The 13990-nt window shown below is 39.3% G+C and overlaps 1 protein-coding gene across 1 annotated transcript in view; it reads right to left on the bottom strand.

Moving 5' to 3' along the window:
• The window catches only part of naaladl2 (N-acetylated alpha-linked acidic dipeptidase like 2), a 188751-nt gene that overhangs the window by 95195 nt on the left and 79566 nt on the right, over nt 1–13990 (bottom strand). The window contains exon 3 of the mRNA XM_018757073.2: nt 3578–4076. Within this exon, the coding sequence (XP_018612589.2) occupies nt 3578–4068 (491 nt within the window). The 5' untranslated portion in view covers nt 4069–4076. The remainder of the gene's footprint in view (nt 1–3577; nt 4077–13990) is intronic.

Here is a 13990-nt window from a genome sequence, read left to right as displayed (position 1 = left end):
ACTTCCTCCTATATTAAGCCAGAAAATAGGAAGAGAAAAAAATATTAAAGACCTAGGATTCTTATTTTGGAGATCCATAGTCTACTTGGGGGTTCATGAATGGGCATCAGGGGTTTTGTGAAGCAGGCTTGTTTAAAAATAATGCTGTCTAATCTAATTAATGCTAAAATAATAGAATAGTAAATTTCCACTTTATTATACTATTAGTGTACTATTACCATGAAAGGCATACTGTATTTCTGTGAGAAGTTTCAGTGCAATGTTTTCTCAACTTAAGGACATTTTTCCAGAAGGGCTTGCATTAGTTTCTTAAAAGGGTCCATGGTACATAAAATGAAATGTGACTGGGGCACAAGAGTTTTCAAAAGAGCTTAATTTGAAGATGGTCAGAAAGGTTATAACTTGTAAATATTTAATTCCATAGTCCAACAGCAAGAAATTCCATACTTTTGTACATTTGTATTATTCAATTAAATTTATTGCAAGCAAATTTAAAGATATTTGTGTAGCTGTTAGAAATGTGCAAGCATTTTTTGAATTAGCTAATGTCAGTATTTAAAAGTCTATAGTAAGAGAAACTATAAACTGAACAAGGGCAGTGTGCAAGGGAGGATACCATGGAAACATGTTTCAAGTCTACCAAAGGCCACTTGGATGCCCCCCCCCCCGAACAACAGGAGAATGTTCAACAGAAAAATGATAACACACACACACACAAATTATTTCATCCTTAGATGGTGGTGGAAGCATAATGGCGTGGGGCCACATGAATTCAATATGAAAACATCAAAGATTACTTGGTCCATGACCATGCTTTTTATGTGTAATTTTTACTGGAGCAACTGAGGGTAAGAGCCTTGCTAAAGGGTACTAGAACAAGAGCTGGGCATTCAAATATTACCTTTCCAGTATAATGTGATCGCTGACACAAGACTATCTCAAAGTCATTCATGAAAGTACAGTGTGCAGTTCTGCTTATTGAGATTATACAGATTTGGGCAGCATTTTTCCACCATTTTGCCTCTCCCAGGAAGCACTGAGCATGAGGTGGTGTACACCCTGGATAAAACACCACACTACTGCATGTGCAAACTGTTAATTTTATTCTGACTCCCTCACTATCACTAGGGATCATGCTTGTCCAAGTCAGGATCAGGACAGTCTGGAATCTATCCTGGAAACATGGGTACAAGGCAACTCAGCATACACCCTGGACAGGACGCCAATACATTGTCGAGTAGCCACTCATACAATTTGGAGCCACCAACTGATCGGAAACACAGATCTTTGGACTGTGCAAGAAAACATGAGCACCCAGAGAAAACACACGGTGAGGACATGCAAACCTCACACAGCATAAGCTAGATCTGAACCCACGCCCAAATAGCCCAGAAACTCTCTAAGGCAACCGCACTACCCGGTGAGCCAACAATACGAATTTCGTCTTTATGTGGACAAAAGTGTCATAATTCTACCAGTTGTCAGACTAAAAGAGAGGAGTCCCCTGGAGCTGAAAATGAAATACATGTTTTTCAATGCCCAGCCAAATCCTGCATCTTGTACTTTTACAGTGGAAATCCACAACACTTTGATGGTGTGCTGGTGAAGGCGTTAAAATAAAATTGCATTTGTGAAACTACATGCCCAAAACCAGATACGTCTGCTGCCCAACAAATAATGGAAGAATAGTGAGAGCAGGGCACAGCACGAGCAAAGCAAGTGATGGTGGAGAAATTTTTATATTTTAATAAGTGGGTAAAGGCATATGGAGATATAGAGATGTACAAGGGTGTGTCAAAGGCAGCACAATTTTTAATGCTTAATTTACGGTAGACCATTGTGTGCTCCACAGGCAGGAGTCTGGGTTAGCCCCTCTCAGGGTGAAACTGAGCCCTCCGGAGGACCCACAGCCGTGATCGGTACCCTCAACCCCAGCCCAAAGAGGCCCTGGCTTTTGGTGCTGCAGAGACACCAAGTGTCAGGGGAGGCCTGCCACAAGCCCCTTCATGCAAGTCACCGTATCTATATAACTGGAATAAAAGTGAGGCTGTCCAGGGCTATTAAGGTCATCAACCACCAGGATCTATAATGCTAACTACATCAATAAAATCAATCGCTAGACTGTTTTTGCCTTATTGCTAAAGAACAAATGTTCAATGTGCAATTGACATTGCTTACACTGCCAAGAAATGTCGGCATAAGAGTGAATTCTGCAAGACAAATATCACTTAAGTGAATAAATGAGCGAAAACAATGTCATGTAACGCACGATTTTCCCTATTGTGTGCGAACAAAATTCATAACATTTTGCTTGCATTTCTCCTTTTCAAAGAAATTAATTTCCAAATATTGACAAAATGTTTGTGCTAACTGGCAGGGACATCACATTATTAATTTAAGAAGTTATCTTTTTACACAGCAAAATAAGCATACATATATTGTAGATACTAGAGGGCAAAGAAGCTTTTTAGAAGCCAAACATTACTGGAAATAACACATGGTAGTATTATTCTTACTATTAATTTCTTCACTGTGGTCCAGCATGTTTAATAATAGCATGAATGTGAACCAAAAGTCCTGAAAAACGATTGTCTTTTAGATACCGTCCTGTTGCGATGTCTATGTTCCATTCAAACGCATTTCAATTCTGTGGTTGCCTGAAAACCGACTGCAGCCAAATAAATATTAAATAGGACATGTAAAACCTACTGAGAGTCGCAATGTTTCTGCATAGTGGAAATAACCTTATTCCTTTGACACAAATATGCATGTACTCCTTGATCCCAGGTTCAGAAACAATACACTGCTTGAGGTTTGTACACATTTAATTTAACATTTGTACCTGGCTGCAGCATGTACCTGCCTGACAGCTACTACAAAGCTGAGTACGGAAGAAAGAGGGTTACATATTACAGTATGTCTGGGAATAGACTTTGCTCTGCTGTGACTTAGTGGGAATATTTTTCCCTGAAAACTCTTGGAACCAAAGAAAAAACAGCTGCTCCAGAAAAGACCATATTTGCCAACTCAAAATTTCTACTTACCTGGGGTTGGAATTTAGCGTTCCTAGGCACTTTCAATCCAAAAGGTCCAAAAAAAGGGGTGAATGCCATCTTAATTGACATGATGCACTTTAAAATATTCTAGTGCTTATCCACATTATTATAGGGACAGGGGCAGCAGCAAGTAGCAAAGCGATTAGACCTACTGCCTTCAAACCCAAAGAAACCTTAAGAAGAAACTTACTTAAGAAATTCAGGAATTATATGTTTTAAATTAATTTTTATGTTTTAGTTGCATAAAATTTCTCACTTTTTTCCCCAGATTTTTTCAGCTTTTAGAATTATTTTTCTCTCCTTCAAAAGGCTTAAAAATTTCAAAGGCCTCTGGCACTGTGCCTAAAGTGCTTAATTTGAAATCCAGCCCTGTACAGCATCTATTACTGGTTTTATATATATTACACACACACACACACACACACACACACACACTGTTTTATGTGAAGTTTGCAAATTTTCAACGTACATTTAATTTTTCTGCAATTTTCCTTGGAATAGATGACATAAATCCACCCTACCTTACATGAGCCCTTATCTTCTCAGCAGTGATGTCCGACAGTACTCTCTGGTAGAAATCAGTGTCTGCAGGTGGTGCGGAAACTGACCCCGGAGTGCTGCGTGTGAATCGGCCCACAATCAGGCCCAGGACAAAGAGCGCCGTGCCCACCAAGAGGTACCGGACAACCGGACAGACACTGTTCCGCTGACCCTTCGATATCGGTCTGGTGAAGTGGGTGACATAATCAGGATCCTCCTCTAGTCGCTCAAAGCGTCCATGCGGGGACACGGAGGGCTCAATGTGGTCCAGCTCTGGGATTGCGACCCCAGGAGAACCACCTGCAATGCGATTCTCAGCAGGCTCCAGCTGGAAACCATCTGCACATGGCTCCTCCAGCTCCTTCTCCATGTCCCACTCAAGCTCCAAAGATGCAGTCTGTATCTCCTCCTTGTCCAAGCCTTGCGAGTGCATAGAGCCGCTGAGGCCTGCACGTACCTTTCTATAAGCCATCTTTTTATCTGAAGAAAAAGAAAAAATAGATTACCCTTAGTTTATAGGTCCACATAAATAAGTGAACAGATAGATGAGTTTGGCTGGCATATCCAAACATACGTGAAATAAATTTACACTACTGAAACAGCATAAATTTCTAACTCAGTTTAATTTAGATACAGAGATGAGGCAGATTTTTTCCAGGTGCTGTAGCCTACATTTGATTTGTTTAAAACATTTGCACTTGTAAAATAAGAAAAACATCCCACAAATAAAGTTTCATAAGACTGCATTCACATCATAGTAATTTAATGTTCTGCCTGCCGAACACAGAATGTTTGCACAGGTATACTGGCTAATTCATGGGCCCTTTTTTTTTAATAAATGTTATGTTTATGTTACTTCTTTAGCAGATGCTTTCTTCCAAAGCAACTTCCAATAAAAAAAAAAAAAAAAAAAAAAAAAACTATGTAGTGTTATCAGCCCACCTTATTCACCGCAGTGACTTACACTGCTAGATACACTACTTGCAATAAGTCACTCATCCATACATCAGTGGAACACACTCTCTCTCTCTCTCTGTCACTCACACACTACAGGTGAACCTGAACAGCATGTCTTTGGAGTGTGGGAGGAAACCAGTGCACCCGGAGGAAACCCACACAGACACGGGAAGAACATGAAAACTCCACACAGACTGAGTGGGGATCGAACCCATATCCTCTCGCACCACCCGGGAGCTGTGAGACAGCAGAGCTACTCGCTCTGCCACTGTGATGCCTTTTTTTAACTATCCTGTGCAATATGGGGTCTTCAGAGACAGGCAAGTAACACTACTTGAGCAGCTGCTAATGAAGATCATTAAAGGTGATGACTTGGCAGAGAAGAATTAATGAAAACGAGCAGTGTCCTAGTATTACATCAAATTTAAGTATCCATTTTCATTTACTCCGCAATGAACCTGAAAACACCAAAATCAGCTGTAAGAAAAAATTAAGGGAAAGTGCTGAACAGGAAACTAATATTGATATATTAAGAAAGAAAAAGAAAAACACTGTACAAAATTGACATTTCTGTTTTAACTTGAAATTCACTACATTTATTCAGAATTCTCAAAAAATTAAATATTTACAGTAAGTTCATATTTATTTTGCATGGTTTGCAATTATTATTATTATTATAATATCATCATCACTGATTACACCACCACTGTCACTCACGTGCATCGGGTACAATGACGATATCATAATCCAATTTACCATATTTGAACAGAAGTCACTTTACAAAAATGTCCCAACATCTTTTAACCATGTAAAATTTAGCCTATAGTTCCCTGGGTCTTCTTTGTGGCTGGGTACAGTTCTGGCCTTCGGGCCCTTTTTTTGATGATTTTGCCATTTTTCTTGCTCCATGGATTGCCTTACTTTCTCCAGAAACCTCAGAAACAACTGCAAAGAATAATCTGCTTATTAAGGGCACTACAGCTCAAATATGTCAATATCTTGTATTTAACAGTCTTCAGAAATACTGGCTTTCAGAAATTTTACCCAGGGCTCTCCAACGAGCTGGGAATGGCTGCGGGTAGAGAAATAGACGAGCAAGTCTGCATTAATGTGTGGTACGCCGCAAAGTCTTCATTGCACCTGTCAAAAAGCAGCAAAGAGGAGCCTCACAGGCACAGGACACTGCTCATTTAACCTTTGACTATGTCATTAATGCGGAAAGTAAGATGCTGTTGCCTCGCACCCGTGCCAGCCCCACTGTCCGGCCTGTCGATGCTGTCAGGCACGGCTCTTCTTCCCCATGTGACAGCTGACAATCAATCAGAGCGATGGCAGCTATTTAATGCTTCTCAACTACAGCCATCAATTAGAATGAAATTCTCATGAAGTCCTTAACTTTTTCTTCACGATTTATCCGTGGCAGATGAGTGAAAAACCAGCGTGATGCGCCAGAGTAATGCACATTTATCGTTCAATCCAGCTGAACCAAAACCCTATGACCACAATCTATACACATGGCATAGTTAGAGCTCCAGGATCTAAATTGATCTTACAGCTAAAATTTTAATTTCAATCACTTAATTGAGAAGCAATAGAAAACATTTCAATGTCTGTACCATGGATCACGTATTTTAAGGTAATCTTATTTATTTAGCAGACGCTTTCCTCCAAAGGGACTTCCAATGAGCTCTATGTAGTGTTATGAGCCCACACACCTTATTCACCAAGGTGACTTACACTGCTAGATACACTGCCTACAATGGGTCACTCATCCATACATTAGAGGAACACAGTACCACACACACACAAACTATAGGTGAATCTGAATAGCATGTCTTCAGACTGTGGGAGGAAACCAGAGTACACAGAGGAAACCCACACAGATATGGAGAGAACATGCAAACTCCACAGAGACTGAGCGGGGATCAAACCCACATCCTCTCGCACCACCCATGCCCTGTAGACAGCAGAGCTACTCGCTATGCCACCGTGTTTTGACCTTGGCAACAAATCCAGCATGACCCTGCACTTCAAGAGATACTGAACCACAATTTAAATTTGTATAATTTAAACTTGTTTTAGTTCTGCCTACATAAGACAATGTGATGGACTAATCGCATCCATCAATTTGGAATGATGTAGAATCAAATTTTCATCTGGAAAACACGATTTACTTTGTGTCCTTACATTTAAGGGCTCATCTTTGATTCGGTCCAAACACAGACAGCAGCGACCCCGAACCACTGCCGAAAGAGGACAGGAAATATGTAAAGTGTTTTCAATGCCCATTTGGTGCCAGCATCTGCCTGATCCTTCAGAATGTGTCTCTGGCCTGAGGCCACTAGGCAAACCTTTATTTTTACAGAGCTCATGAATAAAATATTCAACCCAGAGGGTTTTTGGGAAGAATGCTGATTTCTAAATCCCCTGCATTAAATTTCTCTGTACACCCGCCATGTCAGGGGATGTTAGACAAGAAAACAATAATGCAAACCATATGCCCATGCTGGTGGAGCCCTTGCCTTGGTCTTAGATTAAAAGGTAACAATTCACTCCAAGGTATGTCATCAACAAGTCACACAGGAAATGATACAGAAGTTCAACAATATTGCATAATACCCAATTATTTAAATTACAGCATGGAATATACATTTGTGATTTTACATGAATATATACATATTAATTAGCAAGTAATGGTGTTTGGCAAGATACTCACACCATGAACATATGCAGGTGGTGTGTAAATTATATCTAGCATGCATGCAACATATTCAATCATACTAAATGGTCTCTGCTGCCATGAAGTCGTAAGATGTATACAAGGTGCACGTCTGAAATATCACATAGCAGCACTTTGTATGAAAGATTATATTAAAGCACTCAAATTGTTTCAAAGAAAACAAATCCCCTTTCCTTACTTTCCTGGCAAGAAACAAGCCTTTTAACGGTGCAAGACTCACAATCAGAGTCTGCGGAGACATGAAATATCTGTGAGACGATGTGGAAGGGATGCTTTTTGAATTAATCCATATTCGCTACAGTGTTTCATTTGGAAAACATACAGAAATATTACACAGAAATTAGTACGCAGCATGAAGATCGGTTGATGATTCCAAAAAAGAAAAAAACCCATTAGATACACTCAAACATGCTTAATCAAACAACCACTGTCTGTTCCCCGAATTTTATTTGCATATGCAGACCAAAACAGGTGGGGGGAGAGAAATCAAACCTTTTCTACAATTTAAATACTGACAGCTGATATGATTTTATGTGCTCAAAAATATAATGTTTTAAACACTAATTCTGTGAACATTCATCTTTTTCATGTGATAAAGGGGTTTTATGGTCATTAATAAAACTATATGTTGATTTTGCTTTCTTTCCCATGGAGTTAAATACAAGATTTGACTGATGTGTAAGAAGAGGGAAACATTTTATTTAAAACATTTGCCGTTTTTTTTTTTTTTTTTTCCCCCCCCTTCTATAAACCAAACTGACTGGGGGTGTTTGGCCAGGGCCTGCTCTATGGCGAATCTGGGGTTCAAGTCCCGCTTGGGGTGCCTTGTGATGGACTGGCGTCTCGTCCTGGGTGTGTCCCCTCCCCCTCCGGCCTTGTGCCCTGTGTTGCTGGGTTAGGCTCCGGTTCGCCTCAGGACAAGCGGTTTCAGACTTTGTGTGTGTATGTGTGGATTAGGGCTGGCATTCATAATAATAGACATATTAGACTACTAATTATTCATTACAATTCCATATAACTAGGCCTTTGTGCAGTACCATTATCTTAGCTAACAAGCACAAAGTACAATTAAAAAAGTACTTTTTGAAAACGATTAACATCAGTAACACTAGTAGGACTGATGCAAAATTAACAGTAGGCCTACACTACTTCAACTGATGCACAAATGACTACAATACATCTTACACACTGTACTTAAAGTGGAAATCCATGATGCAATTTGGAGGAACACATTCCTTTTCAGTGCAGTGAATTTTCCCCGATCGATGATTTGCAGCGGAAAACAAGTCCTCGGCTTCCCTTGTAAAACACCTATAATCTCATTACTGCACCTTTTTAGAGCGAGAGAGCAGGATGTACTGAGTTATTACCAATTTCTTTTGTGAAAGTATAATGCAAGGCGGTCAAAGGGAAAGAAATCATATATAAAATGCAACTTTTGTGACCTAGTACCTTACAATTTAGGGACCGGTTTTCAATTAAACTCTAGACAGATAGCTCGATACAGAGAGAGTGATTAAACAGATTGAGAACGAAAACGGAAGGTCCTGTACGAGTGACGACTGTCTTGTACGAAGGTGCACGGCAACAGAGGGTGACGAGAGTGGGATTCCATGTTTGACTAAACATCGACGGCGGCGCACTGGACATTCTCATTTTATACAAGACACAGGCCTCACTATCTTTCATGGTAATTTCCATCACCGCTTGTCTATGAATACATTCTGGCGAATATCAATATGTCAGATATCCACTGCTATTAGCCACGGCAGTCCTTTAATCCCACCGAGGTTACGTTTGTGGCTAAGTGAACTATCCATCAAACCATGGCACATGGGTACACGGTCATTTTTCAAGTGGGATCTGTATTTACTTTCCCTAACCCTGGACAAAGAAAGCGTTTGATCTTTTGCCATCCATGTATAATCCACCCCAGTAAATTAAATGCTAATACAAAACATAACCTGGGGCATCATTTATCAAAATTAAAGGTTTAAACATGGATCCCCATAGGGTATCCATATGTTACTCAGTTTACTCCATTAAGTTCATTAGCTGGTGTCAACCCATTAATTAGGAATCAGGGGAGTCAGTTGGGACCCAATAATGAGACTTTTTTGCAGGCCTAAAATGAAATCCACCATTTACCCTGCGCAACCAAAAGGAGACTTTGCACTGCAGGTTATAATGCAACTGCCCTCGGGTTTACTTAAGTTAATTTTTTAGACGCCAGTTATTTCACGTAAAACTTGATGTTTGAGGTGTGGCACTAGGACTTTGAGTTGTGTAGCGCAACAGAGAAGCCAGATCCACTTCAGCTAGCACAGTCTCAGAGGCCATGTTCACATTACTGCTGAGACTGACTACACAACAGGTTGGAGCAAGAACAGGAGATGGGATGCATAGTCAATTACACCTAGGAGACTGGCTTAGTTAACAAGATGCATACAGAATAGTGTGTTGTTCAATTCCGCAGACTCATCAGCAAAGAAAAGTATTCGTACTAAGACAATGAAGGGGACAGAGATTCAGCCCTGAACTCAAAGAATCTAGCTTACAATTCAAGCTCTAGATATAGTACTCAAGGGTACTCAAGCAACGCTACTTGCTTATGTGAGAAGTGTCAAAATTAAGACTCATTTCTTCCTCAGACATATAAATAGCTTATGTGTCCAGTATAACTGAAACAGAGATGCGTACGATGTGATACAGGAAATTTATTCCATCGATGACATGTGTAGTAATCGCTTGTTTAACGTGGTTTATTATTAGTTCTGCAAAACCACCTCATTAAGGCAAATTCTAGCGTTTGAGAACTGAATTTCTTACAGAGAAAACATATGATCATCATATAACCAAATAATGTGTCACCTAAAGAAACCAAAATGAAAGGTATTTGTTTGACAACACCAGCAACGCATTTTAAAATATTTAAAAAAAAAAAAAGTGTTGTCTTTAATGTTACATTTCCACTCACTGACTCATTATCATTAACAGGTTGTCCAAATCATCCATCCGTCTAGTTTCAATAACTGCTTGTCCTAAGCTGCGTCGTGGTGAACTGGAGCTTATCCCAGAGGCATTGGGCACAAAGGTGATGGGGGTACACCCCACCTATTCATTGCAGGGTATTGACCAATGTAGTATTATAGAAATGTTTGATGGCTTTTCTTGTGTTGCTACTTATTTAAGTCTATATTTGAGATATTTAACACCATTTGGCTTCAGTATGCTATGACAGAATAGGTATAAAAATCAGTGTCTGCTTGAACAGCTACTTCTTTGAATGAGTTTTCCTCTTAAATAAACCCTGGCCCATTTGGGAATGAGCATTGTCTAGTGCCCCGGGCCATCTGGCAGGTATTTTTCTCTACGAGCTGCAGGACCCCCATGTTTCACTTCACTCCAGTATCTCCGCTACCTGGCACAAGCTTTCCTCAGTTTTAGCTAACAGATGGTGATGCAGTGGGTAATAATGACCCAAGACAAACTCTTAAATTGATTAAGACTTTGTCATGGCACACAAGCAAAGTATTCTACTTTGGGAAATATTCCAAAGTCAAAATCTTCTGAACCTGGAAGCAAATGGATCTTAAAAATACACTGTTAAAATAAAGATACTGCATTGGTTTTGGAATACTTAAAAAAAAGAAAAAAAAAATGTGTGGCAAAAGTTCAGATTTCAGAAACCAGTCAAAAATTTACAATGACTTTCATTAAGTTTAACTGTTCTAATACTCTAAGAAATAAAAAAAAATAATAATAATAAGAAGAAGAAGAATAATCACATGAAGCCTTGATTTTTATGAGGAAAGGTACCCTGCAACGGATCAGCATCCCATCCACAGTGTGCCTTGACTAGCCTAGGGGACTGAACTTCCAAGATAGGCTCTGGACCACAGTGGTCCTGGTTTAATAGTTAATGATATTGAGTGGGTGAGTAAAGAATAAAGGTAAATCCCACTGAATCTCTTGGAAATAGCATACAATAAGTGCTTAGTTTCAACAGAATAATGTGGTATTCCATACACGGCGTTGAAAAAAACAAGATGACTTATTCTTGCACTTTCAGAATTTTCATTTACATCACAATACCTATGATGCAGATGTTTCCTATAACACACTGCTTATGCAATACCCATCACCATCTGTTTCTCTAGGGAGCTATGCAGACGTCACCACACCCGTCTTGGGTTATGCAAGTTTGTAATATCACCTTTCCAGCCCACTGACATAGTCAGTGCTAAAGATGGCCATATTTTATCTGTACAAACATCTTTAATCTTTCATAAAAATTACTCAGCTCTGAGAGCAATAATTTGAGCCTTGGTGTCAGCAGCAGCGATGTCTGACAGCTTCTCTCAGTGTAAGAGGTCTGAATCGTATGGAAAAATCTATATTCCCCAGGCATCACTTTTACTGGAAGACTAAAGCGCTTCCTTGAGGAAGCGAAAGAGGAAAGTAAAAAGCCTTTTTAGTAAATAATTCCTCTCAAACACGACCCACGATTAAGACACCATCAGGTACTGACTTACAGAAGGGTGGGGTGGGGGAGAGCCTCAGAATCCAGTCATCTACTAGATCACGGGCATGAACCTTGTTTCCTTTTGTCATTCATACACTGTATTTATAGTAGGCACATTGATGTGGCCTTTTTAACGTGCTACATAAAAAGTATGCGTGTGTTATTTTAATGGAGTATATAAGCAAGCAGGAGAAAAGAGTTTCCCACAGCACTGTGATCTATGTATCCGGCGTTCTGAGCACACGATTGTGGTTTACATCCTTTCTGTAACATTAAGCCTTGGAAAGCTGGTTGAATATCTCACTGACAAAGTGGGTTTCTAACGGTTTGCAATGAATTACACATCTCAGATCAGCTGACACAGTGGTTCAGACGTCTGTGTGAAATGGCTGGGAACACATTGTTGTGATATCTAGGTAGGAAGCTATTGCACTTCTGCTGCCTTGGCGTTCTGTGCATATTGCTGGATCCAAGAAAATGCTCTGGTCTCTATGCACAATTTCTTGCCATTAATGAAGTGTGACAAATATTTTTTCTTCTCCTCCTGTGTTCCCCTGAGGAATGAACACTTTCGGTATGGAGGACCAGTGACTGCACTTTGGGAAAATCAAAACAGACAGTCAGAATGAACAACAGTGAGGAATCTCCACTGACCATGCGTTTATTTAAAGGCCTATAATTAAATAATCACCTTGCTAGATTTTTGCAAAGCCACACAATTAATCATCCACTTTGTAACTGAGTAAATTAAATTACAACGAAGAAAAGTTAACTTCTGCATCAGTTGACAGTGATAATATGACCTTAGCACACAGTCTATTTAATCCATTAACACATTAATGAATGCTTGAGCTTGTAAAGCAAAGGAATTTTCACATTCCAAGTTACTACATGCAATTATTGGCTGAAATGTAAATGAACAACAATTATGTGTATAATATGGAACAGTAACATAACATTTGCATAATAGGACAGATACCTATTAGAAAGCTTTGAAATGTTTTGGTCTCTTCACAATTATAATTAACAATTAGAATATTATATTGTCATGCAATGTTTCAGAGCAGGATGTATGGCACATTCTAAATGGAAGATTAATACCATCGGAATTGCCACATCCGGCAATATGTTTACTTCTCTTCAGTAGATCCATATATGACATTGCGATTCAAATATTTCATCACATAGCTGTAAAAACATACTATAGAAGACTCTTGGAGTGAAGTTATTTAAATTATGATTTCATTTTCAAGATCAACAGATTGCATTGCAGCTTTTGCCATTGCAAACACACATCTCCATGAAATATATGTTGAGCACCTTAGTCTTGCAAGCTCACACTTTCATTTCATGGGTCTTTAACTTCCTTGGCTAATTTTACTTGCACTACCCCATCTCATTTCTGCCCATTGTGTACAGTTCCGCAGGAAATGATGAGGGCTTCAAAAATCAGAGAACTGGCAATAAATTAATTGCCACTGCCAGAGGGAAAATATGCTGGGAATACAGCGCATATGCAAAGGAATTCATAACCATTTGATGTGCACTGCTGACCTCATCTAAAAATTCAAGATTTGCGTAAAACATCCCCTGGACCACATTATGAGGTGCTACAAACACATCTGATTCATTTTATAACACAAGAAATTAAGGCCACTGACATAGCAAATTACTACATTCAAAAATACAAAACTGCTGTCTTGTGTGTGGTGACTACATTTAATCATCTGGGACTGATTTGTCAGCTCTAATAGCTCATAGAATAAACATGGAAAAGAATCATGGAACAGAAAAAAGGGAATATATATTTGCATAATCTTTCTGCTAATTTTTCCTGCATGACCTGAACCTTAACATTTGAGTACTTTCAGTCAAACAAAATAGAGGTGCAATACCAAATGCAGAATTGTTTACAGATTCCCACACTAGGGTGTTCAGAAGAATATAAAAACTGAACTACAAACCACAAAAAAAAAATGCCCCAAGCTTTACCGAAACACTTCTAAATGGGCAAGACAAATGTAACACAAACAACAGCTACTATAAGAATTTCTTATGCATAAAGTGCCATTAACCAATTGTCCTATTGGTGGAACACTGATACTCTCTCACAGAAGTGGCAAATATTTCTAAGGTGTGAATTTCATACCTTTGATTGTTTTGCAGTGGTCA

This window comes from Scleropages formosus, chromosome 8 (assembly GCF_900964775.1).
Source record: "Scleropages formosus chromosome 8, fSclFor1.1, whole genome shotgun sequence".
NCBI lineage: Eukaryota > Metazoa > Chordata > Actinopteri > Osteoglossiformes > Osteoglossidae > Scleropages > Scleropages formosus.
This window is presented reverse-complemented; position numbering and strand designations above follow the sequence as displayed.